Source organism: Mustela putorius, unplaced genomic scaffold (genome assembly GCF_011764305.1).
Source record: "Mustela putorius furo isolate JIRA1106 unplaced genomic scaffold, ASM1176430v1.1 tig00000129_pilon_pilon_pilon, whole genome shotgun sequence".
NCBI classification, from domain to species: Eukaryota; Metazoa; Chordata; class Mammalia; order Carnivora; family Mustelidae; genus Mustela; species Mustela putorius.
In genome coordinates this window covers 9331433-9358805 of record NW_025421290.1, presented here as the reverse complement: position 1 = coordinate 9358805, position 27373 = coordinate 9331433, and the positions used below count along the sequence as shown (strand labels likewise).

The 27373-nt window shown below is 48.4% G+C and overlaps 1 protein-coding gene across 5 annotated transcripts in view; it reads right to left on the bottom strand.

Moving 5' to 3' along the window:
* The window catches only part of SAMD4A (sterile alpha motif domain containing 4A), a 208373-nt gene that overhangs the window by 18967 nt on the left and 162033 nt on the right, over window positions 1-27373 (bottom strand). For 4 of the 5 annotated variants that reach the window (XM_004738818.2, XM_004738819.2, XM_013056371.2 and 1 more), the window contains 6 exons: window positions 21829-21938; window positions 19580-19666; window positions 12543-12876; window positions 10115-10200; window positions 4853-4971; window positions 408-609 (listed from right to left, as the gene is read on the bottom strand). In XM_004738818.2, the coding sequence (XP_004738875.1) occupies window positions 408-609; window positions 4853-4971; window positions 10115-10200; window positions 12543-12876; window positions 19580-19666; window positions 21829-21938 (938 nt within the window). Of the gene's footprint in view, window positions 1-407; window positions 610-4852; window positions 4972-10114; window positions 10201-12542; window positions 12877-17608; window positions 17715-19579; window positions 19667-21828; window positions 21939-27373 lie in introns of those variants that run through there. The other variant, XM_013056381.2, reaches the window with a different exon arrangement.

Below are 27373 nucleotides of genomic sequence, written 5' to 3'. Positions count from 1 at the left end.
GGACGGTGACAAAGGAGCTTTTCGCAGTGAATAAGGCTAAGAAAGCTCCTTAGAACTCTGGAACCCAGATCCGGAGGTGGTGAGTTCTGCCGGGGCAGGTCAAGGACCAGGGGCACATAAAAGGTCTTGCATTTCCTTCTACAGGGTGCTATGTGCAGGGCCCCCAAGGTTAAAGTGGCCAGAGGGCATCCTAAGTAAATCCCACGAAGTCAGGTGCAGCCATGGGATTGCTCGATCTCCCAGAGAAACAGCACAAACCACTGGCTACTTTCGAGCACAGGGACCCCTGTATCTCAGCGCAGCCCTCCTTGGCCTCTGTGCTCACCGTGGGGTCATGTAGGGATAGGTCCTGAAGCCTGGGGCCCTGAGCCTGGCGGCCTACCCCCCTCCGCAGACACAGAACCAACCTGTCTTCCTTGCTTCATGATGGTGGGGTTGGCCGCGGTGCTGCGCTGGGTGGAGCTGACGAATCCACTGGTGCCCAAGAGGCCGAGGCGGGCGGATGGGACGTTCCGGGAGGGGATCTGGTACTGGCGCGGGTTCCGCCGGCCCATACCACCGCCCACAGAGCCGGCTGTCGGGAGGGAGTTGGACTGCCCAAAGCCGCGGCTGCGAGGGGGAAGAGAGCAGTGAGAGGCTGTCAGCCACCCAGTGTAGTTCCCAAACCCCAGGCTGCCAGTGGGCTGCCTTCCCGGAGTCTGCTTGCGTTTTGACAGTTATGAGGTCTCTCTAGGGCCACAGGGTAGCTGCATGCAGGAAAAGGCTAGGATTAAGATGACAGCTAAGAGACATCCGAGAGGGACTATCATGTGCACCATCCTGGGGTTTTGACCCTGATTCTTCAGTCCTCACGAAAACCCGAGGAAGTAGGTGCCCTATCCCCTTTTTCAGCTGGAGAATGAACACTGAGTGCTTCGTGATTTTGCAAAGGTCCCGCGGGCAGAAGGGGACAGTGCTGAAATACGAGCCTGGGAGGTTGGCCGGGGTGCTCTTCAGCGGTCTTGCCTGCCGGGTCTTAGGACCCTGAGCGCTCACGTGCCCATCCCAAAGCCACATAGAGCAAGAGTGCAGAGCCAGGATCCGTGCACCTTCTGCCACACCACAGTCTGTTTCTGATGTCTGTGTAGCACACTTGTAAAGGGTAGCCTGTGAGCCCCGCTAGGATAGCAGCTCTGAGACAGAAAAGACGGCATCCATTCTCAGCAGTCCTGCATGGCCCAGGCCGCTGGCTCCCGGCACAGTGAATGCACGCTGAGTGAATGAACGGACATTCACCTCTGCCATCAGGATGCTTCTCCCTGTGGAAGCGCTGACCCCATGTCTGGGGCTCTGATTCCCAGCTTGAGAGTGGGGAAGGGGAACAGAGATGATGATGTTTGCAAGTATTCTGGACCTAGGACACTGATGGCTCCCCAACTCCACAGGCCCTCCCTGTTGCAGAAAGATGGGGAGGTCCCATGCTTCCCCACATGGACCCAGGGAGGCCGCCATGGACCCGTGGCATGGCATTGGGACACCGTGCTCCCACTTCTCCAGTGACCTCAGCGCTCAAGAACTCCTCCTTCTCCAACATGCTTCAGGTTCCATGATGGTGCGCGGCAGCCAGTAGGGTTTCAGAACCAGCACATTCTTTCCAAGAAGAGTCAGCTTTAGTCATTCACTGATGTTTAACTCGAAATGCTTTACCTCCAATGGCCACAAGATGGAACAGACTTGCTTTCCCAGCCACACAGGGGAGGTTCGTACCAAGCCTGTGAGGGGACTCCAGCAGACCGGGATGATGACGTAGTTTAACCAGCTGAAGAATTTAATGGGGATTGGGGGGGGGGGATGGTTGCAAAATAGTAATTTCCTGCGAAAGAGAATTGTGTGTGGGGGGGCATCTAAGCCATTAGACAGGTGATCTCAGAAAATGTTTCTCTTCTCCCCAGAATGCCTACATTTCCTAGGGGGAAAGGGGGCGGGGAAGAGAATTCCACAGGTGAGCTGGCTGCAACTGATTTCTGGGCCTGTGTCTTCCCACTTCCAGGTTTTTGGGGCAAAGGAAAGGGTTCCTGATTCCTGTCAGGGACTTATCTACATGTAAGTAGATGGGTCTCCCCCACTTCTTCTTCTTTTTTTTTTTTTTTTAATGAACATTAAAATTTTTTGGTTTGGAAGAAATCTGGGCCTGGAGAGGGTAAGAGCTCCTAGATCACACGATCTAGACGACCTCTTTTGGAGGACAGACAGTCTGAGATCCATGATAGGTGGAAACAAGAATCACGTGGTTGTTTGTTTTTTAAGCGATGAAAACTTGTCCTTTGGCCACCTGGCAGATGATTCAGTATTCTAAGACTTTTCCTTATTTAGTGCAGATAGTTTTTTTGCTCATTTTCCTTTTTGGTCGGATTTTTAAAAAGTTATTTCATATGCAAAATACAGTAGTCAACGGGTGACGTTAAAATGATTTGTGCTTCCAGGAAGGCAAGATGATATCCTCGAGCAATATCATGTGGGTAGAAGATTCTGTGATGGGACACTTAGTCACTGAAACCAGGGCTCCAGGGACTCCGACAGCTAGGACCCATGAGCTGGGCTGTATGTGGCAGGTAGAGCCCAGAACATTATGGGATCAGGCTAGATCAGGGGTAGAATTTGGCTAGGCCATCTTTCTAATGGCTGTGGGACCCTACTGTGACACCCTTAGTTGGTTATTACAAAGCCAGAGTTTTGAGGGTTACTTAAGATGACTAGGCTTAATGATCTAATCATTCTTTCTGGGGCGGGGATGGGGAAGCAAAGTGATACTAGTTCAGTTTTCATTTCTCATTCTTTTGCTCAGCCCATCTGTGTCTTTCTCGGATTCCCTAAATCTAGCCAACTGACTTCATTACCTTGAAATGCGTGCACAGGCTGATTAATAAGAACCAATTAAGTTGGTTTTTCTGATCATTCAGGCAGGGGCTGGGCGGCAGTTACCTTTGTATTATGGGAGAAACGGTTCTTCGAAGCAAATTAATAGCATAAAAAGACCCCAGAAGTAATACTTATGAGAACAAATGATTTTTCTAGAGCTTTAGCCACTTCCACAACTGATGATTGAATTCATTCTTATCTCATCAAGAAAAACAGGTCCATCAAGACTCCAATATGGCAAACTTTGGGTAGCCCAATACACACGTTAGTTAGTAACACTCTAGAGAGCTCAGGGTTCAGGGGAACTCCGATATGCACCCCAGACAGAGCAGAGCTGACAGAGGCAGCTCTTCTCTTTTGAGAGAAGCAAAGAGCTCAAAAGCTCTGTCTTCCTCTTTATCCTCTAAATTCCTTCTTCCTCTTTCAACATGTTTCCTGAGGGCCTGGAGGTACAAGAGGGATCTGGAACCTCATCCTCTCGCTTCAGAGATGTACGACTGCCTTTACAAGAAGGGAGAGCGAACCTGGGTAGGGGGCAGTCCCCAGGACAAGAGACCTACTAGCCTGTCTTGCTTTTCACCTGGGCCCCTGGGAATCCTCAGAGTGCACAGGTGGTCCCAGCCCATCTCCCCGGGGAGGGCAACCCCAGAGAGCTCGGATCCAGGGAGCTGCCATGAGGGGGCCGCTCTGCCTGATGGTTTTTTCTGCACATTGGCTGGAGAGCATGAGGGCTGCCTGGCATGTGTAGTGGGTTAAAAGCACGGACTCTGCAGCTGGTGCTGGCCTGCCTGGTCCAAATCCTGGACACCCACTGCCTACCGAGTCCTCTGTAAATGGAAGTTAATAATAGCAACTCTACCTCATATGGTTGTTGCAAGGATTAAATGTATTAATATTCCTAAAATGCTTGGATACCACTTGGCATACAGGAAGTGCTAAATGTTTGTTTAATAAATAACAGTGTAATGTATGCTGGCAGGTGATAACACGTCAACTTTTCCATTAATCTTTAATGAAAACTTTCCATAAATCCCAGCTATCCTTATCTCCCCCAGATGATATAAAACAGTGATGATTTAAGACATACTTCTGCAAATAAATGCCAAAATTGTTAATGACACAGAGCTTCTCTGTGCGCACTGAGAAATGAATTCAGAACTTTTCAGGTGCAGGTGAAAAATTATTTACGCGCTCATGTTTAAAAATGTAAAACAGAGAGTTGATTTTTCACGATGCTTGTACCGTCACCCTTTGTCTCCCCCTAACTGCCTGTCACTGCTGAAGGCTTCACCCCACACCTCCCTAAATTCCTCCCCCGGACTGTCGCTGTACTTCACCTCTAATATGCAATCGGATTCCTCCATTTAAAACCAGATTAAGGTAATGGGTTCTAAAGTACAACGAGGCTTATTTTTAACCGCATCCAAGAAGCGGAAGTACTATGAAAACTCAAGAATGGTGCTGCTTCACTCTGGGACTGCAGCTCAGACCAAAATAGACCAGCACTGGGCTCTTCACCCTGCCACCAACTATAATTAGCTAGTCTGCAGCGAGAAGGGAGAAAGAAATGACACTACCTCAGAAGGTGCTGCTGGAACAACCCATTTTTGTCCCTTTCAGGGCCCCTTTTTGCGGACAACCCCCAACGTGCTTTGCGGGCAGTTCCTTCAACTGTATCCATCTCCCCCTCGATGCCCATCTGGCCCAATGCTGTCATTTTGATCATGTAAAATGCGTTACGAAAGATCATATGTGGTTCTTTTTCTGGGAACGCTCTCTCTCTCTAGCCTTTTCCCAACTCCATCTGTTGAAGGAGTGCGATCTGGAACTCCTCACAGGGCATCCTGTGGACCAGGAACGGTGCCCTGCCACGGTCCTGCACAGGAACCAAGGGAGGCAGCAGCCGGCTAGGGAACCACCACCGTGCATTAAGAAGAATGAAATCCCAACATACTTTCTTTGCTGTCGATATCCTGATATGTCTAGAAGGGTTTTCCGAGGGAAAGACCGAAAGAGCTTCTGCACCTGCTGTTTCCATGACAACAATCTTTTTTTCTGAGTCTCTGTAAATGCCTGCAAAAACAAACAGGACTTTTTAATGGGTGGCGCAGCCTGGCATTACAGGGAGGAAAACGCAATTAATAGGGGGGACATCAGAGTCTCTGCAGCTGCCTTTGCTTCACCTGCTTCCCACCTGGTCCAAACAGCAGTCAGTTTCACTCGGGAGCCACCTGTACCGACAATTTAACATTTGAGGTGCCTGGTTAAGTATGTGCATTAAGCTTTCGACGACGTTTATTTTTGGCTGCATTTCTGGCAGATCTGTACTCATCTTCGCCTTCTTCCTGACTCTACTCTGGACTCTATAGATTAACCAAGAATGAATAGTAAAAATGGATTGTTGTATAATCTGGCTTTTTTTGCAGGGCCCCCTACATTTTCATAATCAATGGAAATGCTAAACCACTCCAAAAATCAATCAGCTTGATCGTGCGTGGTCTGCAGGCTTTCAAAAAATGGCACATGGTCTCCGCTATACACTACACAACACTGTACTATACCATAGGCCAGGACTGGTGCACTGGGGTTTTTGTAGGGCACGGGGCTTTGCTGAGAAATCTCCAGTTAAGGGGCCCCATGCCTTACAAAAAACTCCAGTGCACCAATCCTGACCAAAACTTTTCCTAAAGTTTAAGGAAACAGGTAGATCTGATGCCTTTTCACATGTTTTTAGTAAAAGTGGCACTGAGGCTTGTTTTGCCTGCTTTATAACACACTGTCATCTGTATCACATGTACTTTTGTGTACCCTGAACCCCGGGCAGTGACTTTACGGGAGTTGTGAGTCCCCAAGGTGGAAACGCTCAAATCTGGGATACAGAATCCCTTAAGAAAACTATTAAATGCAGATTCCTAGGTCCCTTCCCTGATTTAATACATCTGGACAGGAGTCTAGAGGATGTTTGCAGCAAGTGCCCTGGTAATTCCATTGCCAATGGAACATGGGCATGTGGCATTCTACATGGGTTAAGGGCCTTACATTCAATATAGGAATGTCCTGTCAGGTGCCTAGAACCATGGTCTACAAGCTATGGGAGAGCCTGCAGCTCTGATTAGCAGTAACTGTGATAGAATACCCGTATAGTTTTGTCAATAAGACATGAAATCCTTTAAGTAGCAATAAACTATAACTTAGAGTAACAGACTATATGAGTCTTTCCCATAAAGGAAACAGATTAAACAGATTAAACGGAGAAAATATGACAGCTTAATTTTTTCCAGATGACATTTAATCTTTAAGGACCTAAACACAGGAGAGCTATAAGAACAAAAGCAAAAGATGTTATGTTGTGAAAAAATTACTGACTTGCAAAAACCCATTCCCCCTGGATGACCTCAGCCAGACGCCTTTAAGGATCTTCATCAAGGAGGGCTACCCAACTAAGGGACTCCATGCTTCCTTAAAGAGGTGAAGACACTGCGCAAGGTACATGGTGGGTTGGTCTCATGGTTACACGGTGAGGCCGCGGTTCTACTTTGTGGTCCCTTCTCATTTGTTGGCAACACTTGGTGAGTGTCCAACTATACATGAATGCCTCTGAAAGCCTGAAAGGCAAGCATTTCTACTGGCCGAATAAAGAAAGGGATAGATAGATTCTGCTTTTGACTGGCTTCCTCTGCCAAAGGTTGAGTGAGAACACAGGATGCAGAGGTGCTGATCTAGATGACTTGGGGAGGAGAGTCCAGCCCAGCTGGTCGGGGGAAGGCTCTGGATGGATATGGGCAGGGCTTGAATCCCTACACATTCTTATGCAAGTTCCTTTACCTGACACTCAGTTCCTTTGAAAAACCCAGGATACTATCTCCCTCCAAGAGATGTCGTAAGGGTTAAATGAGATAACACAGGAGATACACTTAGAATACTTAGGACATGCCTCGGCTTAGTAATGAGCCACTTAGAACTGCAACTCGGAGATCCTCTACTCAGGTTTTTGTGGTCACACAGACCAGACCTTTGGTGGTGGTATATGAGTGTTTGTCACATTTGGCATTCAGCAATCACATTTAGCCCCAATAAATGACTTCAAGTTCTCAAAACTACAATACCAAGCTGGTCTGGAGCCAGCTTGAAGGACAGCTAGCCTGAGTTTCCAAGGGACAAAAGAGGAAATGGCTCACTTTATAGACAGGCCTTCTAAGTGCTTCCAAGGACACCAGTTCATACAGGACATCTCCTGTGGTGGCAAAGACCGTCCAAGAAGATGGAAATGTTTATACCCCAGCACCACCCGGAGAAGTGAGCTCATTCACTCAACACAGGGCAACACGCTCATTTCGTTCCAGGCTGCAGAGAGGACTAAAGCCCTTGTCCATGCTGAGTGAGTGTGGTGGCCACTTCTCAGTCTTGGAGGCTGCAGCTGGGAGGCCTGGAGAGGAGCTAGAGGTCATGGCTGGCAATAAGAGATTTCTAAAAGCTGGTTTGCCTGTATTTGCCTGAAAAGTAGCCCTCCATTGTGGGAGCTCTTTTGCCAGCTAGGATGGCTGACACCTCACTTCAGCCATTCCACTGGCAGCTCTGGCTTGAGCTGATATCTTCCTCAGGGAGTGGAGGGGAAAGAAGCATCCATACAACACACTGACACAGCCAGTCGGCCTCTTCCAAGTCCTCTGTCTCTGTCAGGGCCAAACCAATGAGTCTGTCTGGACGAAGATGGCTAGGATGCACCCTACAACTTTCGTGTAGAGTTAAAGGGCTCAGAAATGGGCAAAAGCTCATCTCCACAGAACCTCCTTGGGATGGCGAGGAGGCAAGAAGCTGGGGATTATAATCTAGGAGATGAAATTCAGAACTTCTCTGTCCTCTCTTCTGTTACTCTACGGAGTTGGTCCCTTTGTCCCTGGGGAGGAAGGAAGGGGTCTAGGTTTGGTCAATCCGCTCCCATCCAGTCAGTTAAGGAATGGCTTATTTGGGCTGTGAAAGGGAGTCCTGTTTCATGGGGCCCAGGTGAAATTCAGCCAGGATGGAGACTGTCGTGCCTCCATGGAGCCTCACAGGGAGGGAGTGTGCTCCCCACACAGAATATCCCAAGCCTGTGGAAAATTATTCAGACATGTTTCCTCTTTCTTGAACTAAAATAATAAAAGTCTTGCACAACATTTTCCCTTCCAAGACAGAGTGCAGGCCCCCTCCATCCTGACATGAATGCAGGCAAGCAGACGTGGCATGAGCTCTACTTGGCCCAGGACTCCCATCAGCCAGAGGTCCCTCTACTGTCGTCAGGGTCTCTTGCCAGCCGATGAGTCTACATGGCGCCATCTTTGCATTTAATCACTTGGGCAGGCAGCGAGGAAAAAACCAGGAATTTCTCTAAATGTTCTAAGGAAATGAAAAGGAGAGCCAGGTTGCCCAAGGAGGGCATGCATGATGGCTGGAAGGTGAGAAGGATCAGGCCCCAGGTTTGGGGCTGGTGGGATCCAATTAGGAAGCATGAGCACTGTCCAGTGGAGGCCACTGGAGGGCTCATTACTTTGTCTTATGGGCAAGACAGAAGGTAACTTACAACTTGTTCTCTGGTGTCTGGAAGGCTCAGCGTGAGCCTGGGCGTGGAAGAACATGCAAGGTTCTGGTTCGCTTTATGAAAGTTTTTAGATCATCCCCTCATCAGTGCCCTCCAAAACCCACTCCAAATGTTCTCCTGCCCAGTAAGACACAGGGGAGCACTCCCTCCTGCTTATGCAGTGAGTCTGTACCACACCAAGACTCGGCTTCCCTTTTGTGCCTAGCTTGGAGGCGGTTCCTCTGAGGCAAAGCCATTTCCGGCTCCTGGTTTGGTGGCCTGGCTCCTTATCTGGGTTCTGCGGGATGCCAGCACAGCCCCAGCCTCACGTGTGTGATCACCCACCCTCCTTTAGTCTTCCCCGCTACCCTCACACCATAAGCTACCTAGCCAGGGACAGGGCCTAGGCGTTTAATAAAGATCTATGGAATGAATGAGTTCTACAGTTCTTTAAGTGCCCTTGCCTTCTCTTCTTCCTGGTGCTTTTTGCTGGCCGAAATGTGCCTTGTCAGGACTGAAAACACCAAAGGGTGAGTTGGGGGTGAGGGGAGGGACGCATAAGAATTTGCACTGCTGAGAAAGGAAATAGCAGAAAGGAGAGTTTAGGGGATTGTGGGGCAGTGGCTGGGAAGGTAACCCAGAAGGAGACCGTGCTCGTGAGCGGTGGGTAATCAGACCGTGGAACGGTGGAGGACCCAACGAATTGGCCTTGGACAGATGCGCCTGTGTGGCAGCTGGAGGGTGGGGACAATGTGAGTGGGATGGTGGGTGAGGGGGCTAGACCTCTGCCCTGGGTGTCTCCTTTCGCTGGGGCCCACCGCACTTCTGGAGCTCTGGATGCCAACCCAGCAACTGTGAGCAGACTTGGGGGGGGGGGGCTTTACCATCTTATTCTAACGTTAAAATCCAACAAAAGGACCTCAGTGCTCTTAAACGTCTCTAAAGCCTACACTGTGATTCTTGTCTCTGTGACTGTTTGTGGAGGGGGTGTTCCCAAAAAACTACTAGAGTCTCGGGTCTGGGGCACACCCCCTGTCTGCACATGCACCTCGCGGCAGCCGGCCAGGCAGGTGGCTGTCCCAGCGGCAGCCCCCAGGACCTGCCCTGCTCTGTCAGGGAGATGGCGCTCACACTGAGTCTAACGGGGCACAGCTCCAGCCTGCCTGGGTCCTCTTGCCAAAGGACATGTGGCTCAACACGATTCCCATAAAAATCACAAATCGAACCACATGGAACATAAACACAAACACATTATTTCTTTTGTACACTCCCCAACCCTCCCCCAAGTTTCCCTGAGTCGAAAGGCAAAAATTTTCAACAGAAAAATTTTAAAAGACTCGAAAACGCCAAGGCAAGGTGACAGGGCCGGATGTTCCCACCTCAGGCTTGGTCACTCAGGGATTCTTCTAGAGCCAAAGTTTCTCTCAGGCATTCACCCCCACATCAGAGCTCTATCTAGATGAATTTCTAGACACCACCGTGTTACAAGCTGTGCTTAGGTTTGAAACCATCATAGCTGAGTTCTGCCCGGGTATTATTTATGCTTGTCTAGTCTTCAAAAACAAGTTGTTGGAGACCCAAAGGATCACATCACAGAACCTCTGAGAACCATTCCTAAGCAATGAGAAAAACAGTTTTGTGAAACCCATTACTACTCACCTCATGAATTAGACATTTGTCTATGAGCTGTAAATAGGAACTTATATTTTCCTCATCAGGTCTGGAGACCAAGAGCTGTGTGCACACTGTGAGTTAAAAAAAAAAAAGAGAGAGCAAAAAAGAAAAGATGAATTAGAAACATGTATAACCATTCCAACCTCCAAGATCTGCCTCTGATTTCCTGTCAGGACCAATATTTTGAGAGGTATGTGAGCCTGTGGTTTTACGTAAGGTTCACAAAAAAGGCCAGGAGGCTCCTCATTCCACTGAAGTCAAAGGCTTGGTCGCCACGGGAGCCCTCGCCTTGAGAAGCCCCTTCGGTTAATTCCAGGCATACCATTCTATATTAAGCCTTCTGCAATCCAGCCTGAGACAGACACTCTGGGAGAAGAAGAATGCAGCCATGTCCTGAGCCCTCTCTCAAAAAGAGGCTCCTTTTGAGAAGGGAGTTCAAAGGCATCAAAGACCGTGGACATCATCAGAGCGCTGTCTCCATAATTTGATGAATGAACTGCGTGCCTCATTTGGAGGCGTGAAGCTCTGGCACATCTTCTAGCACACAAGGTTTGTGGGCACGCACACGAGCAGGACACCTGCTACTCGGTTACTGGAGGGTTATTTTCTCAAAGCGGTAACACACTTACACACATGTTGGTCCACCCACACAGACAAGTAACTGAAATAATAAAATCAGAGAAGGGTGGGTCTACAGGTAGAGCACACTGCTGCTTACCCCCACCCCCTGCCCCCTGAGCTTCCCACAGCCATGCTAGTATGGCCCGTTCGAATCTCGTCCTGGAGGCTCTGATGCTCTGATCTCCATGGGGGAGTTTTGAAGGCCATAGCACAGGTGGTTGGACAGAAGATGTCCATGAGAAGGGAAAATGCCTTACACTCAGGTAGACCATGCTTGAAAACGTAGGCATCATGATTCCTTTCTCCCCCTAATTCTGCATACCCACTCTGTTGCAGAATTCTGCAAATCCCATTTATACCCTATCTTTGCACAGAGACTCCCAGTATAGCATTGTTTGTACTAACAAAAATTTGGAGACCATCTCCATGTCCGTTCTCTGGGGCCCTGTCAAATTATGCCTTATGGGTAACAGTGGAACACGGCATGCAACCTTGGAAAAAGAGATTGGGTGGTGCTATGGTAGTGACAAAATACTTTAAGTATACAATGTAGAAATACAAGCTGCAGAAAAACATGTAAACAACACTTGCTTGTGGATAAAAAGGATACTCGTGTGCTTGTCTAGGACTATTAGGAAGTTTCTGGAGGGGCAGTCCAAACCTGTTTAGAGTGGTTACCTCTGCGGGGGAAGAGGGTGGCACTTGGGGAGAGAGGTTATTTTTCACTTTCCATCATATTGTTTCATTTTGAGTTTTTATGTTGAGCATGAATTGATTTTATAATTTATTTGAAAGTAGCCAAAGTTTAAAAAGAAGCCATGCCAGAGGAGTTTGGGTGTCTTGAGGACAGAGCCCACCATGGACGACTCAGGCATCCACCCCCATACGTATCTTCACCCTTGGGGTCATCCATTCTAATCCCCCACAGTAAAGAGCCCACTCGGGGGTGGGAGGTCAGGACTCTGAGGCGAGTGGGGGGAGACCAAGGACCCACCCTGGCCATCAAGCTACTGGCATCTCCCCTCAAAAGGATATCACAGGTCATCTCTGAACCAGATTTCTATGACTGGACATCTTTATTAGGATGTGTATACACCGGGAGTTTCTCACTGCACCTGTAAGACTCAGGTGTCCATTTCTTTTGGTAAAAGCTTGGTTCTTGAAAATGACTGGACAACCAAGAAAAAATTGTTTCTCCTTCCAAAGGAAATGTAGGGGCATTCACTGCATTTTTAACATAATCACATTTTCTCATGCAACACCACATCGAGCACAAATTCTTCTAGCGTTGGGACTTTTCAAGGATAATCACGTAATCATGGTGCCATTCACGGGGGAGGCCCAGGGCAGTCCAGGTAGAAAGGGTTCTCTCACCGAGAGGACCACACGAGAATTCTATCCCGCCCTCAAGCAGGCATGAGGCATGGCCATGGTGCCAGCCAGGCACGGTCTCCCATAAGGGCTGACTTCCACCCAAGGGCTGATTTCCGCCCACAGGCCCAAAGGCTCCACGAGCACTCACCCTACCAGGTGGGCCCAGCAAGTCCCGGTTGAGGGAGTGGGAAAGAAAGGGGACTGGAGTAAGGAAAGGCCTTTGGGGATTAGAGGGTCAGAGTTCAGATCCAAATGACCACCTCTGAACCTCACTCTCCTCGTCAGTAAATGGGCAAATGGCCTCTACCCCGACAGGTTTATCCAGCACTCTGGGAAAGCTTCTCAGGGACCCAGGGCTCTGGTTAGTGGTGTTGGAGGTGGGGGGGAAGAGGCGGGAGGTGTGAGAATCAGGCTCTACCTTTCCCCATGACACGTGTGAACTGCCCGGGGAGATCCCCCTCCGGCAGCGGGGCGACGGCCAGCTCCCCATCACAGCTACTCAGCTGGTGTGGCTGCAGCCCCCCGCTGGCCCCAGCCGAGGTGGTTGCTGGGACCCCGGTGGCCGAGGCACTGTCTTTGCCATCAGGGCTCTGGCCCTCAGGGCCCATCAGCGAGGGCGTGTGCGGAGCCTGGGGCTCCCGGCGGCGAGCCTCGGGGGTGGTGCTCGGGGAGCTGTAGGCCTTGATAGGAGTCAGGATCATCTGGTGCAGTTCCTGGAGTGGGACGCGCAGGTTGCCCCCCTCGATGATGTCCTGGAGGGTCAGAGGGAGAAGACCTCTGTTAGCGGCAGGAACAGGGGTGACCCAACTGGGTGCCTCCCCTCCCCTGTCCCGAGCTGTTCCCAGATAGGACTCACAGCTGCTGACCCCTTCATTGCAACATTCTTTGGAAGTGCAATCACTTTAATTTTATCATCCTAGGATTAGCCCAGGTAGATGCCCAACGGATAGGCATCTCCGTATTTGCAGCACCTGCAAATCCCACCATCTAGAGGTGATCATTAAAAGGATGTGGCACATTTCCTTCCCTGGCTTCTTCAGTGCATTTCTAGAAAAAGCATTTATATCATCGACAGATACAGACTTTAGGAGCTGTATAAGGAAGCTGGGTCACGCGGTAACGTCCTCTCCTGCATATGATTTGTTGTGCAGGAAGGAACCTGTACACTCCCACCTTCACTCAGCCCCCAACACAGGCATCGCAGGGCAATGGTGAAGGATACATATCAGCTCTAGGGCCCGGCGAGGGCAAAGGCTGAGGCGGGAGCCTGCCGGGAGAGTGTGAGGCAGAGCAAGGTGGCCTGACATGGAGCCGGATGGTGAGGGGAGAGGGCAGGAAATCAGGTCCAAGTTGCTACCGGGGCCTGAGCATAGAGGCATGAATGCTGGAATGGTTTCTAAATGAGACGGAACATCAGGGAAGGTTTTGAGCAGGGGAGTGACACTTTGGAAGAATCATTCTAGAGAGAAATATGTATAATCTATGTGTATAGGATATACAGCTGACCCTTGAACAACGTGGTTTTGAACTCTTGTGTGGTCCACTTACCTGCAGATTTTTTCAATCAATGTGGTGCAGTATTATGAATTTATTTTCTCTCATGATTTTAACTTTTTCTACTCTCTAGCTTACTTTAAGAATACAGAATACAATATATATAACATGCAATATGTGTTAATCCACTCTTCTTGGTATCAGTAAAGCCTCCAGTCAACAGTAGCCTATTAGTACTTGAGTTTTGGGGGAGTCAAAAGTTATACATGGATTTTGAACTGCACAGGGGGTGCCTGTCTACCCCATGTTGTTCAAGGATCCCCTGAAGTTATCTATAATATATAAAGGGCTTTATATATTGTAGAATATAGTTGGGTCCTTCTGTACCTACTGTTTGATCTACTGGCCATTATGTATTAGAAAAGGAGTGAAAGTGGATTTTGATTGACATTTATCTGTGCCCCCGATGCTCACGGAGGCACAGAACAGGCTCCAAGTCTGGGCGCCGGGGGTCAGGTCCTGGGAGTCTTTTGGGTATGGTGAGCAGCCTGGCCCTCTGCTCTGCTGCTGTCCCAGTGCCTCTGCAGCAAACCTCTCCCTGGGACCCAGGAAGGACACTGACAATTGGGGCCTTGATTACTAATGAAGCACTTGGTCTTCTGAGAGCCCAGAATAGCAAGGACGTTGCTGTAAAAGCCTGAAGCACAACTACCAATCCATTCCTGGGATCCTCTCTTACCAAGGAAAATTGTTGGATGATGTCAAGGAACACAAACCCACGGAACACAATCACGTCTACATCCTGACTTCCCAATCAGTCAATTAGAAAAAGGAAACCTGGGGATGAGAGGCTTGGACAGGCAACATTTCAGTTCTAGGCAGTAGACCACCAACAGCCCAGCCCCGTCTTTGGAGGGAACCTGCTTTGCTCAGGATGCTGGAGGCAGAAGCTTAGCTGAGTTGGCACTCAGGGTTATTGAGGAAAGTGAAATGTTAAGTAGCCATCAGAATTGTTTCAGTCTTGCTCAGAGCTACTGTCCAGCCTATTTTAGAGGGGATGGTACATTTTTCTTTTAAAGAGGAGGGTTTTAGGGGTGCCTGGGTGGCTCAGTGAGTTAAGGCCTCTGCTTTCCGCTCAGGTCATGATCCCAGGATCCTGGGATCGAGCCCCGCATCAGGCTCTCTGCTCAGCAGGGAGCCTGCTTCCTCTTCTCTCTCTGACTGCCTCTCTGCCTACTTGGGATCTCTGTCTGTCAAATAAATAAATAAAATATTCAAAAAAAAAAAAAAGAGGAGGGCTTTAGAGTCTACTGCCTTCCTTGTAAGCCTGGCAGATATGGCAGAAGTTAAGACTAGCCTACTGCCTGTGCTGGCAAGCCTGATGTGGGAGCCTGGTGGGCTAGGGCGGGGCTGGGGGGTGCTCCTGATCACTCCCAGTTGTCCTGCTGCCCGGACTGGACCAGCCTCTTCCAGAGTCTAGGGTGCAGCATGCAAATGGTTCCTTGACTTAGGACATGGTGATCCACCTGGGCAGGGTGTATGGAGCTAAGCTAGCTGGCCCACAGCAGAAGAACACCTGTTGTCTTTCCCAACTCAACTGTGTGTCAACTGGGGAAACCCTGCGTCAAGGTCCTCCACTTCTGGCCAACTGCGTAGCTGGCACCTAGGACATGGGGGGCTCTGATCTTGTCCCCCTGACTGAGCCAGGTGAGGGGGAAAGGAGAGAGAAGGGATGAAGCTTCCCTCAGAGTGAGGCTGAGTAGGCAGAGCTGGCCAGCCTATTTGGGAGATCACATGCCTCCCTGCCACGCTACCCCATGTGCCAGTGACCACTGAGTTGACATTTTGTCACCTGCCACCAAGCAACCCCCGCCCGCTCCTGTCACCTGCCAGAAGGCTTCTGTAGTTACTCAGTGATGGAGGAAGGAGATTCTGATTATGCTAAGAGCTGAACTCCTAGAAACAGGAAACATACAGGTGCTCCAAGTTCAAATCTCATTTTATTCCACTGGAGACAACCACCCCAGAAAGGAATCCATAAACCTAATGAATAATGACGGATGCTCTCTGTAAAATACCTTATCAGGAATCATGAAGAGTTTTGTTTTGTTTTGTTTCCCACCCACAGCCTTCAAACCATCGTCTCCAAGAAAACACCTGGCTACCAATAAGTTAACAATGACCTTTAGGCCGGCTCCCATGGGGTTACATGTATGACCCTTCAAAATCCATTCTAGAACTTAACACTCCATTCCCAGGTTGGGAAGGAAGCTAGAAAATGGCCCGAGTGGGACTCACTCCAGTGTCCTCAACTCCCTATAGGAATTAATTCTGCATGTTGACAAAAATAGGGAACCAACCCAAGACTCTCTTGATCCTTCAGACAATAAATATAATCCTACATTATAAACACAAAGAGGCAAAATGAAGCTGTCTGTTCACCTATGGGCAGAGCCGAGGAGCTCATGGCAGAGCAGGTACCACGAGACCTGTCCCGGTGCTCTGCTCAGGGGTCACAACTCAGGGCTTGCATGCGGGAAAGGGAGCTACTTGCCCACCCACCCCTTGCCTGGCTTTCTTAGGTCTTGGAAGAAGACTGCGTTGGAAACTTTCACAAGGCTCGTGAGGGCAGCAAGGGGCAAATCACCTGGAAGACAGGACTCGGGCAGCCAGCATCCCAGCACGCACACACTGTCCGTGGCCCCACCCTTCCCCCTGCGCGGGAAGCCCTGGACTTCTCATGCAGGAGACGGCGGGCTGGCATTGGCTGAGACGGGCTCCCTCGCCACCTTTCATTCACCAGACCCCAGCTCAGCCCTACCGGGAGCCATGACCTAAAGCAAATTCAGCAGAATCCTCGCCCTAAGATGCTTACTGTTCCTGGGCCCATACAGTGTTAGCATGCTGCTGGGACCCGGAGCTGTGGGAACACAGCCCGTGTGTGTGTGTGTGTGTGTGTGTGTGTGTCTCCTTTCTCCAGGCCAGGTTCCCAGAGAAGGGTCCAGCTTTCACAGTTTCGGAGTGAGTTGCAAAAAAAGACAGTGAATGAAAAGCATGTGGGAACATTTTTAGTATCAGAGATCAATGAAAAGTCTGTCCCAGCGACCCGTCTGATCTCCCCTTTTCCTTTTCCACCAGACATCTTTCCCCGATGACCTTCTCACCCATCCACACTCCCTGGCTCACGGGTTTTTGCTCTATCCCTCCATTCTCCTGGCGACCCTCCTCACAGGGGCTACCAGTGACCTGCCGGTGGCTGATTTCGGGGGGCTGGGGTGGGTAGTGTTCAGTCCTCGTGGTATGGGACACATTCAGGACCCCTAATGGGATTCCCTCCTGCAAACACTATCTCTGACCCTCAGGGCAGCTCAGCCTCTGGCATTGTTCGGTCCCTCCATCTTCTGGTGCTCCTCAGGGTCTGTCCTCAGCTCTTACCACTCAACACACACTTCTTGGAAACCAGCTGCCATTTACACACAGATGAACCACAGTGAGTCTTTCAAACCCTTGTGGACTCCAGCGTTGTGCTTCTGGCCACTAACATGCCCTTTGCGCCGCAGTGTCCCGTTGGCACCTCAGACAATCTGTCCAGCTGACCTCCACTTCTCCCGCCCTGGCAACTCCTCCTCCATTTTGTTTCCAAACGGCACGACACCCAGGCCAATGCCCGGACTTCTGCTAAATGACCTCCCTTGTCCCTCTCCACCTTCACACCCCCCCGCCTTAGCTCAAGGGACCACCAAGGCTGGCTCTAGGCTCCTGCCGGGTCTCCAGCCGTGCCGGCCCCTCCATGCTCTCCCTCCTCCCCGCGGCAGAGTGCTTGGTTTTATCCCAGGAAGCCCCCCCACCCCCGTCCCCGCCACCAGCCTCGGCGATGGCGCCCATCACAGGGGATTGTGAGAGCACCACAATGTCTGTGTGACATATCCATGTCGCAACATGCATCTGAGCTCCGCAAAGGCAAGAAACACGTATTTCTGTATTACTCACGGTTAGTCTCCAGTGGATGGGGGTAAATCTAGTCCAAGGCAGCTGCCTAGTACGTATTCAGTGAGTGAGTGGAAGTGCTCTGGACCTAGAGCTTACCTGCAGCGACTACTGATTATGAACTAGCCACGGGCGGGGTCCCAGCTATCTCCTTAGAAATCTCTGGGTTCTATGTGAGGTAAGAATGCTGTCGGCAGGGGCCTGATGACAGCATTTCCAACAGCATAATCAGCTCGGGACATCTGGGAATGCCAGAGAAAGGGCTGGTGCGAGTCTGTGGGAGGAGACCTAAGTGGCAACACAGTAGGGACAGCTGCCTCCCTCCAAGAGCAGGAGGGACCTGGGGCCCAGAGGAGAGAGAACAGAGGCGAGGGCCTGAGTCCTCAGTGGATGCAGGATCCCTACCCCCAGGCCATCATTTCCTGAAGGGATGAGCATACCGGTGTCTGAGATCAGGTGTTCTGAGGCAAGGTCAACGCGTTGGTCTGAAACACACACAAGCTTTCTTCCCCCAAGATGTCAAAATAAACTCCTTACCGCTTTTCTCTTGGCCATTAGCGGCCCTCAGACTTTGTGTGACTTTTGTCATCTTTTTAACAATTCCCATTCCAGTGAGCCTGGCAGAAGGTATTTTTGTGGAATTAATATTATTCAAGGTGTGAAATGGCAACGGGCTTCTCAAAGGCCAGGCAGAAAGTGAGCGGCATGTCAGGCCACCTGTGCCACCTTGCTGCTCTTGTGTTTCCACACTGAGTTGGCCCAAGGCCACAGGGAGTAGAACAAACAGCAGTTCTGTCTCTGTCCCTCAGGTCCTTGTGTTTCCTCAGTGACAGCGTTCCTGTGAGTTTATGAGGAAAGCTCCAGAGATAAAGGGGGCTGATCCCTCTCTCGCCTAATACTCAGCTGTCTAGTCCTTGGGCAGAACACTTCCTGGGCTTTCTAACAAAGACAGAGAAAACTGGCATTTTCATGGTCGACAACAGAATGGGTTCTTATATTAAAGATGGCAACAATCACTCAGTCAGACAAACTGCTTTGTAAATGAAACAGAATTAAGAATAGCCTTGGTTTCAGTCGCTTGTCATCTGTGATTCACTTTAAGGACAGGCCTCTCAGTACGTACGTGCATGTGAGTAGTCTCTCCCCGTCTATCTATCTCAAGGCTTTCAAAGCCACCTTCCTTATGAAGTTATATATGCATATTCTGTAAGTATATGTTACTTTATATTTTATGAGATATGCATTCAGGGTAGCTTTATATATTCTATGTAAAATTATACCCACACATCTTTGTAAATCAGTTAAAAAAAATCCTGTTGCATTATAAAATTTTTACATGCTCACAGAACTTGTGTTAGCCCCACCAAACTCCATGCTTTCTTCCCTTCCAAAGGCACCCTGGGATTGCGAGAGGACATCACTGCTCAGGCTGTGCAGGGAGCACGTGCCTACGGAGCTCCCAGCCCGCCAATCCCAAGCACCTCCCAGCAGCAGTGCCTGTACCAGAATTCCAGGTTGGGGCAGAGGCAACACGGGAATGAGTCTTGCTCTCTTTTGCCCCTCAGATGAAATCATAAAGTCACCAAATCCCAAAAATGATATTGGTACGAGGGCGATGTCTGTATACAAAGATAGGAAGAGAACCTGTGTAGGCAGCAAACAAAAAGAGACAGTGGCAGCTGATAAGTGCTTATCACCCCAGTGATTCTTATGCCTTCTGTTGAAGCCAGAGTCCCCCGGGATGGCCAGTCACAGGCTGCCTGGACCCAGGGAATAAGTATATGGCAGTGGTCAGGTTACACAGGAGTGTGGATAACCAGGAAACTTGACTTTAAAATCCTTTCATTCTTTTTCTGCCTTTGGTAAGGAAACGAGGTGAAAAAACTCTGCAAGGTATGTCTACCCATGACACCTTCAGCTGAGACTTTTCCCATCATGGCGGCAGAGACACGCCCTCCCCTGGCCGTCACTCACCCTTTCCAAAGACTTCAGGAGGTTTTGTCTTTCTTTGAGCTTCTGAATACTGATGACAATTTTGTGTCTTGCACCTTTGGTAACATTCTGTAATTAAATAAAAGTTACACTTAAAAACATATTTTTAAGAATAAGTTTAGAGACTCCTGGAGGCTATTCAGTACTTCACTGTCTTCTTGGTTCCTACGTTTGTGGACTAGTAAATATCCATCAGTCCCCTCGGTCACAAACCTCTCCTTACTAAATGTTCTAACTACATCTGGCTATACATTTGCCTGTGTCCCTTGGCTGTGACCTTTCGGAGAGAAAAGAGAGAGAAAACTAGAACAGCCAATTACCCACCCAGCATAAAATTTCTTGTCTTCAATGATCATTTTAAAGTTATACACTCTTGTCTGTATTTTGTCATTTCATTCCCACCCAGGGTTGCTTGAAGGTTCCAATCCCATACAGAGCTTCATTGTTTTCTCAAACCTTTCCTGGGTTTTCCCATCTCTGAAGGCTGGTAATGGTTCTCACAGGTACCGTACGATACAGGGTAATTTTTGGCAGTTTACAGCTCATCTTTGGTCTCCATAAGGAAAACAAGAATAGAAAAGAACCTAAAACTCTTGTTCAGTCATCACTTGAGCTAAATGAGGAGGATTCACAGTTAGGGTTGTGGATTTTGTCTTAACGGTGTGCAGTGGTGAGCCCAAGGATTTAGTTCAGTGCTTGTTGATTAGAGATACAGCAAAGTTCCAAACAGGAGGTCCTTTCTTAAGTCAGGTCTCTAAGGCAAACTTCTGGTGACTTCTTCTTACACCAACTCATAGGATTCCTCTTACAGAAGGAAAAGATGGGAACACCAGAGGCATCTCCTTCAGAGATATTAACACTCGAGTGATAGCAAAACTCCTTCTCTAAGATGAAGTGCTGAGGGCAGATTTCTCTTTAGCCTTGACTTGGGGTTCAAGTGAATTAAATTACTCTGCATGCCTCTGGCTTTGCCCTCTCTGTCAATTAGGTCTTGTTTTTTCTCAAGTCAAATAACTGAGGACTTAGATTTTTTTTTTTCTTAACTCTGACCCAAATAGCAAAAAATGCTCTTAGAAGTAGGTCTCATCAATCCCTGGGATTGATTAAGGAACAATCAAGAGCTAAAAAGTGGTGGGAGAAGTGTTGGGAAGTTGAAATTAGTGCTTTTCATTCTCTTAGAATGTACAGTGACTTTGGGCTTTGCCTTGCATCTCAATACTGGTATTCACCCAGGCCTGCAGAGGTTAACTGAGGGTACTGATGATGCAATGGGAAACCAGCATCTGCTGGGAGGTAGGAGTCGAGAGCAGTGTTGCCCCAAAGGGTACAATCTCCTCTTCCTGCGAAGGAAATATTATTAGCCTGTTCAGACATTTAATTCTTTTAAATCATTGCTCAAAAGAAACTGAGGTCAATTTGAAACATGCAAATGGCATTTTAAATAAGGGAAACAAAGACATCAGTCAGATTTATTTATTTGAGCACAGCATGCTAGGAAACATGGTCAGTTTCGGGGGGTCTGTTGACTGGCCTAGCCTTTGGCATCCAGACTTGGGGCAAAGATGCCTGAGAAGGAAGGGGAAACTTTGTTCTTTTACGGCACTCAAAAGGGAAATGAAACCAGAGACCTGGGGTAATCCCATTCTCTGCGTCAGTCCCATGTTATTCAAGGTAGTTAGAAGAAAAAAATATTTGGCAGCACTTACTCTGATCTCAACTATGTCCAATCTGAACATGTTCTTGGAAAAGTGCTGGGGAAGGTCTGAGGCATGACTTGGTGTTTCTAATTACTAACTACTAGAAGTTAGCTGATTTCTTATCAGACTGGACAACAGACAACCAATCTGTCATAGTCCAAATAACCCCTTGTCCCACAGACGGAAAAGCAAGGGCAGGGACCCAGACTCTTTGGCGCCTTGGTCAGATGTTCTTTCTAGGCCACTCTACCTTGAACTTAGAGCATGCACCTAGGTATTACCTTTTTCATACTCTTTCTCACTGAGCCTTATTTGCCTTCCAGTTATCTGTTGGTCCCCCACCTCCTACTGAACGCTGAAGACAAGAACTCAGCCTTACTCACCACATAATGTGGGCCAGCACCTGGCAGTTCCTAGAACAAGGCAAGCTACTGGGTGAGGATAGGTATGGGTCCGAACAAGGTCTGTCTTGAGCTGGAACTTCAGGTTCCACCTGGGGCAACTTCTCAGGGAATGGTCACCTGCACCCCTTACCTGAGCCTCCAGCTGGCACTCGGTAAGGGCCATCATTTCCTCGTAGGTCATCTGGGAGAAAAGCGCAGCGTACTTGTGCAGGCGGAGACTTTTTAACCAGGCTGGAACATCTGCAGGGCAAGGTGCGCGAGAGATGGGGAGAGAAATTGAAAGGGAACAAGAAGAGATGACAAAAGATGTGGGAATAGAGAGAGGACAGGAGGGTGATGGTCAGAGGGGAAAAAAGAAGAAAAAAACCCTTTATGTTACTACTTGTTCAATTCCATTTTGGCAACAAATTATGGACTTCGAAGTCTTGGTCTAGCCCTGACATTCCCACTGTCAGGCTCCCTTCTTCTATTTTAGACTAGGGGTTGCTACGTTGGGGTCCATGGGCTGCAGGGCATATAGGAATTCCCTAGAATTATATCCCAATTTGTGAATATAGGAGTATTTTTCTGGTCAGAGGTCATCCATAGCTTCCATAAGATCCTCAAAATGGTTCATGGCCAAAAACATGACAAAAACCACTGCTTTGGCCAGACTATTTATTACTGATTTGGAAAGAGGTGACTTAGAATGTTAAAACTACATAGGATGAGGCTTCCTCTCCAAGGTTTCCTTTTAGGTTCAGTGTAGCTCTCCATGTGTTCTTTCTGCCACTTCCACAGAAAAGAGCTCACCCAGGCAACCGTGAGAGTCCATGGGTGGAGTTGCTGTCATTCTTAGCCTAATCTTTCTTCTGCCTTTTTCCACCCCAGCGGGAATAAGGGCATCCTAGACTCCAAAACTATTACTCCAGTGTGTGTGTGTGTGTGTGTGTGTGTGTGTGCGCGCGCGCGCGCGCGCGCGCGCAGTTGCAGTAACCATTTCTCCAGGCCATGGAATGTGTCTGGATGTGTCTCAGACCTTTTCCTTGAATATTAACCACAAATATACCAGGACTGGAAAGGCCCCCAAATTGGCTACATCATAGGATAATAGAATCTCCAAAGCATATCTGAAATAAGCCCACATTTTGGATTCTAGAGTTGGAAAATTAAATAGTAACTGCATCAAGATCCATGAGAATTATCACCTTGCTAAGTTCAACCAAAACAAAGCACTTGCCCCTGCTCTTTTAATTCAGAGTTTTTGAGCAAATAGGATCTTTGAGAATTCTTTAAAATCTCCTTCCCCCACCCTTCACCCATTTCACAGATGGGAAAGTTAAGTCATTGTCTAGGTCATGGAGCAAGTATATGATGAAATGGGGCTAGAACCAGGCCTCCTGCCTCATGGCTTTTTCCTGCCTTGTATCAACTTCTTGTGAGAGGAGGACCACACAGTCCATCAGTGGTAGGGCTGGGGAAACAATGACATCAAAGTACTTTGAAATGTTAAAGCATTGGGTAAATGTTATTCACGTCTCCTATCAAGTATTATCCATTACTAACCATGTTGATCACAAGATGCTATTGTGCCAAGTGCTTTATTCTGAGGCACTGACGAACACCCAGAGTAAGTGGGAAACTTCCAATTTCCGATTTTTAAAGTAGTTAACTTTAATTGATGAAGAAAACTGGCCCACTCTGTAATCAGGCCCAGCACCCCCCGCAGAACCTGACCTAGGCTTATGGAATGTGGGTATTTGATATCTCCCCAAATTCAAAGATTACAAGGGGAGGGTAGGCCTGGTAAGGTTACCTCATGATCTGCCATAATGTGAAGGCTGAAGAAGGGGAGCCTGTAGAGAAACAGAACTGGATATCCCCAATGCCTTTGGAAGAACAAACTCAGTCATCTTAGGCAAGAAATCAATTTGATTCTGTGCTTCTAGGCCCTTCCTTCTACCATGACAAGCACAGAGTCCCTTTGGGACCATCAGGAACCACAAAGAGACAAGGCTTCCCCAGGCACAGAGTACCAACTACTTAAGTCCTTCTTGACTCAAACTGTGGTTGCATAGATTCCAGGCCCTGCCAGCTCAGGTTCTGGTACTTTCCCTCCTGTGGCATCCTGGACCCATCTTACCAGACTTTATTCTCCACCATGTTTTTTTGTTGAATCAATGCTGATCCTTCTGCAGTGTGAGCAGCAAATAACCACAGCTCCAGCTTTGGGGCCAGTGACTTGTCAACGCTTTGGCATCAGGTTTCATGTTGGCTACTCACATCTTTGAAAAGTCCCAACTTGCTGCTCAGAAAACTCAGTGATCATGATTCAGCAAAGTCTGAGTGACCCTATGGCACACTTGGGCATAATCTGTCACAGAGTATGGAGCATCTCATGGGCCAGACTTTTCACTGGTGCCCTAGTGTTATCAGGCAAAAGCCACTCATGGTAAAACAGAATCCTGAGCTACTAAATCATGTTGAAAGGGTGGGTATTTTATAAGCCAAGAGGGCAATATGGTGTTTTGAGAGTTGGGGACAGTAGGGTATAAATCTTGACTCAGCAAGACTAGCACTCCAGTCAGTACCAGCTCCTTTCTATAAAAGATTTGGACAACTAGAATTCCTGTCAGAGGGTTGGAAGAGCCTGCCTCACCCATTTAGTGAAAATGTGGGCCAGAGGGAGTTTTCTTCCTACCAACTTCACAACATGGTGAGTTAGGCCTTCTGGAGAATTTATTTGTGTATATCTTCCTGGTAAGCACCCATTGGCCACTGTTCCCTGAGGCAGGCACATGTTGACTCTGCTTGTACAGCAAGTGTCTCCATGCCTTGCTTGGTGTTCCATGCTTAAAGAGCTCTCCTTCCTCAAACATGAACAAAGAAGAGAAAATCTCAGTTCTTAAGAACACAGCCTATTAATCTTTCACCCCCTGCTTGGAGACAAGGCGCCTTCTTTTGCCAGAGATTAAAACAAAACTCCTTTAAGAGGGAAAAAAACCCAGAGAGGTGTGCACCCACACCATTCCACTCCTCCCAAGCCAGGAATCCCAATAATTTGGATGCTAGATTCTGTTAAGATGCTACCCAGAGATGAAGCCTAAATGAAAGTTCAGATCCTTTCCCATGGTCCAGGTGCTACAGGTGGATGCAAAGCTGAGAACCATCTCATATAACCTCAGACATTGTTTCTTCATTCTGAAGAGCTATGGCTATGGTTGAACAAAAAAACAAGTAGGGGTGTTTCTCGAAGGTGCTGATACATGATTGGAGGCATGCATGCCTCCTGGGCTCCCCCCTCTAACTGGCACACAGCCATTTAGCCTCCACTGGGCTGCTTCTGCTGGACTTGCCAACGGAGGTCCCATACTAGAAAGTCACTCTCTTACGCAGTGTGAGAAAGATTAAGATGCTTTTGCTATATGCTGGGTTGACTTCCTTGCCACGTGTGAGCATCCTGATATTTGCCCACTCAACCCTTATTGAGTGTTTTCTATGGGGGCCAGGCATGTCCCTGCCATCAAAGAATGACTGACTCAAACAATACATTTATAACAGTTGTAGAACAAGTGCTAGGTCAACTCCAAGTTCTAGGCGGGCACAGAACAATGAGCATTTTGATTTCCCTTGGGGAGTGAGGGATAACTTCACAGTAGGAGCAGCCTGAAAATCACTGGGCAGATCACAGTGAGGAAGCCTCTCTGGAAGCAGGAACAGCATATTAGCAAAGCACAGAGCCAAGAGAGCATTTGGGGCCGAGCAAACACTTGGGTGGGTGATAGAGAATGGCTAGTATAAGGTGGAGCACACAGGATCTGATGATTGAGATCTGTAATGCTGAAACAAGGAGGGTAGACCTGGTCTTTGGTGATGAGGAACTGCTGAAATCTGAGCAACAGGGGTACAATCCGATGAGGATATTAGAAAGATGATGGCTGTCCATGTTAAGGCTGGACTGGAGGATGTGGGAATGGAGGCCAGGAGATGAACTGAAGCCCTGGGAGATGGCTTGGAAGGGCAGTGGCAAGGAATAGGATAAAAAAGGGTAGTATCTGAAGGTCAGGGAAGAATAGAGCCGCCACAGATTTGGGGTGGGAGGGGAGAAATGATGAGGTCCACTTCATGTCTGCTGAGTATCACTGCCTTTGAGCCATCTAGGTGAAGAAGTCGATAGGACAAGATCTCTGAAGAGAGGTCTGAATGGGAGAACTTGTCAGCAGCATATGGTGGTGACTTTAAGCCATGGAAGTGGTAAGATCAGTCAGGGAAAGAACATGGAGTGAGAACAGGGGTGATCCAAGATAGAGCCTTGGGAGCATGAGGTATTTAGGGGAAGGGATGAGAAGAGAAGCCGCCCAGGAAGAAAACTGGGAGGACAAATCCAAAGGGTAGGTTCTGGGAGAAAGTATCACCATTCATATGCAGATGGTGGGTCCCCAAGCACCATCCTTCATGAAGTCCTTTATTGTCCATCCTTCATGAAGCTCCTTCTAGATCTTGCTGCAGTCCACAGTGGTTTATCTCCACATGGCCATTTTTGGTAATAGCACTACACTCAATTTTTACATGCTTTATGTTTACCTGCTGGTCTTTACCAATGGATTCAATTTCCAATTATGTTGGTTTGCCACAGAGAAGCTTTGTGGCACATACAACAGCTCACACAGAGGCTGGGGTCCAATTAGAACCTGAGTTGCTTTTTTCAAATGTTTGCTGCCAGAATGGCTGCATATACCATTCAATGGGCCATGTGTCAACTGCCTCACAAACAAAGAGTCTCCACAAGAATGAAAGATGGAACCAATACTGCAGAAGGGCTCAATATGGGAAGACTTGTAAGGGCAGGGAGTAAGGTGCCACTGGAAGAGAGAAACATGAACAGCCTTGGTTTCCACAATAAGCCTCACCCGTGGTGGTCCTGGTACCTGCAGACAGGAGAGCAACTTCCATTCACCACAGAGAGCTGAGCTACTCTCAGACAACTCTCTCTCTCTCCCCAAGATACAAGCGCATCCTTGATCTTTGAGGGAGAGAAGAGGAAACCAGCTGAGGGTAAGAAGAGACATACTTTTCAGTGTTGAAGTGAGAGGGCAAAGATTCCTTTCAAAAACGAAGCAGAAGTTCAGGAACGGCATCAATATTATGGAAGCCTGTCTACTTTTGGTCAGAGTGGAAGGAGCAGCTCAATGCTGCTCCAGCCTCTGAGCAAAAGAAAGACACGCCTTGGTCTCTGTTCCTCAATCCTGGGAAACATTTGCTGTGGCCTCCAAGAAGGGCTCACCTTGATGGGGAGCCTGTGTGGGTCTCAGAAGGAATGGTTTGAGTAAAATACCAACTTAGACCATTCAATTACAAACACAGGAATTAAATTTCTCAATGTTTCCATGAGCTGTGACACTCCTAAGTGGTGTTCTACATGCAGCTTGTTCTGCGTCATTAAGTGGCGGCTGGGTTCCATGTGGAAAGCTGCCCTCCCCAAGCCTGCACAGTTCTTCAAGCACCACAGCTGAAGACTCATGCTTGGTAAGGAATGGTGATTAAAAGACTTCTATCTTTTAGAATTTGGGGGAATCCTGAAACTTTGCAAAGACAACGGGCCTCTGGCCTACCTGAGAAGAGGGGGCACAATCTGAGCCCATGAGGACCTGCCCATGCAGGATATAGGCTGGCATTTGAGAATAAAGAGAGTGAAG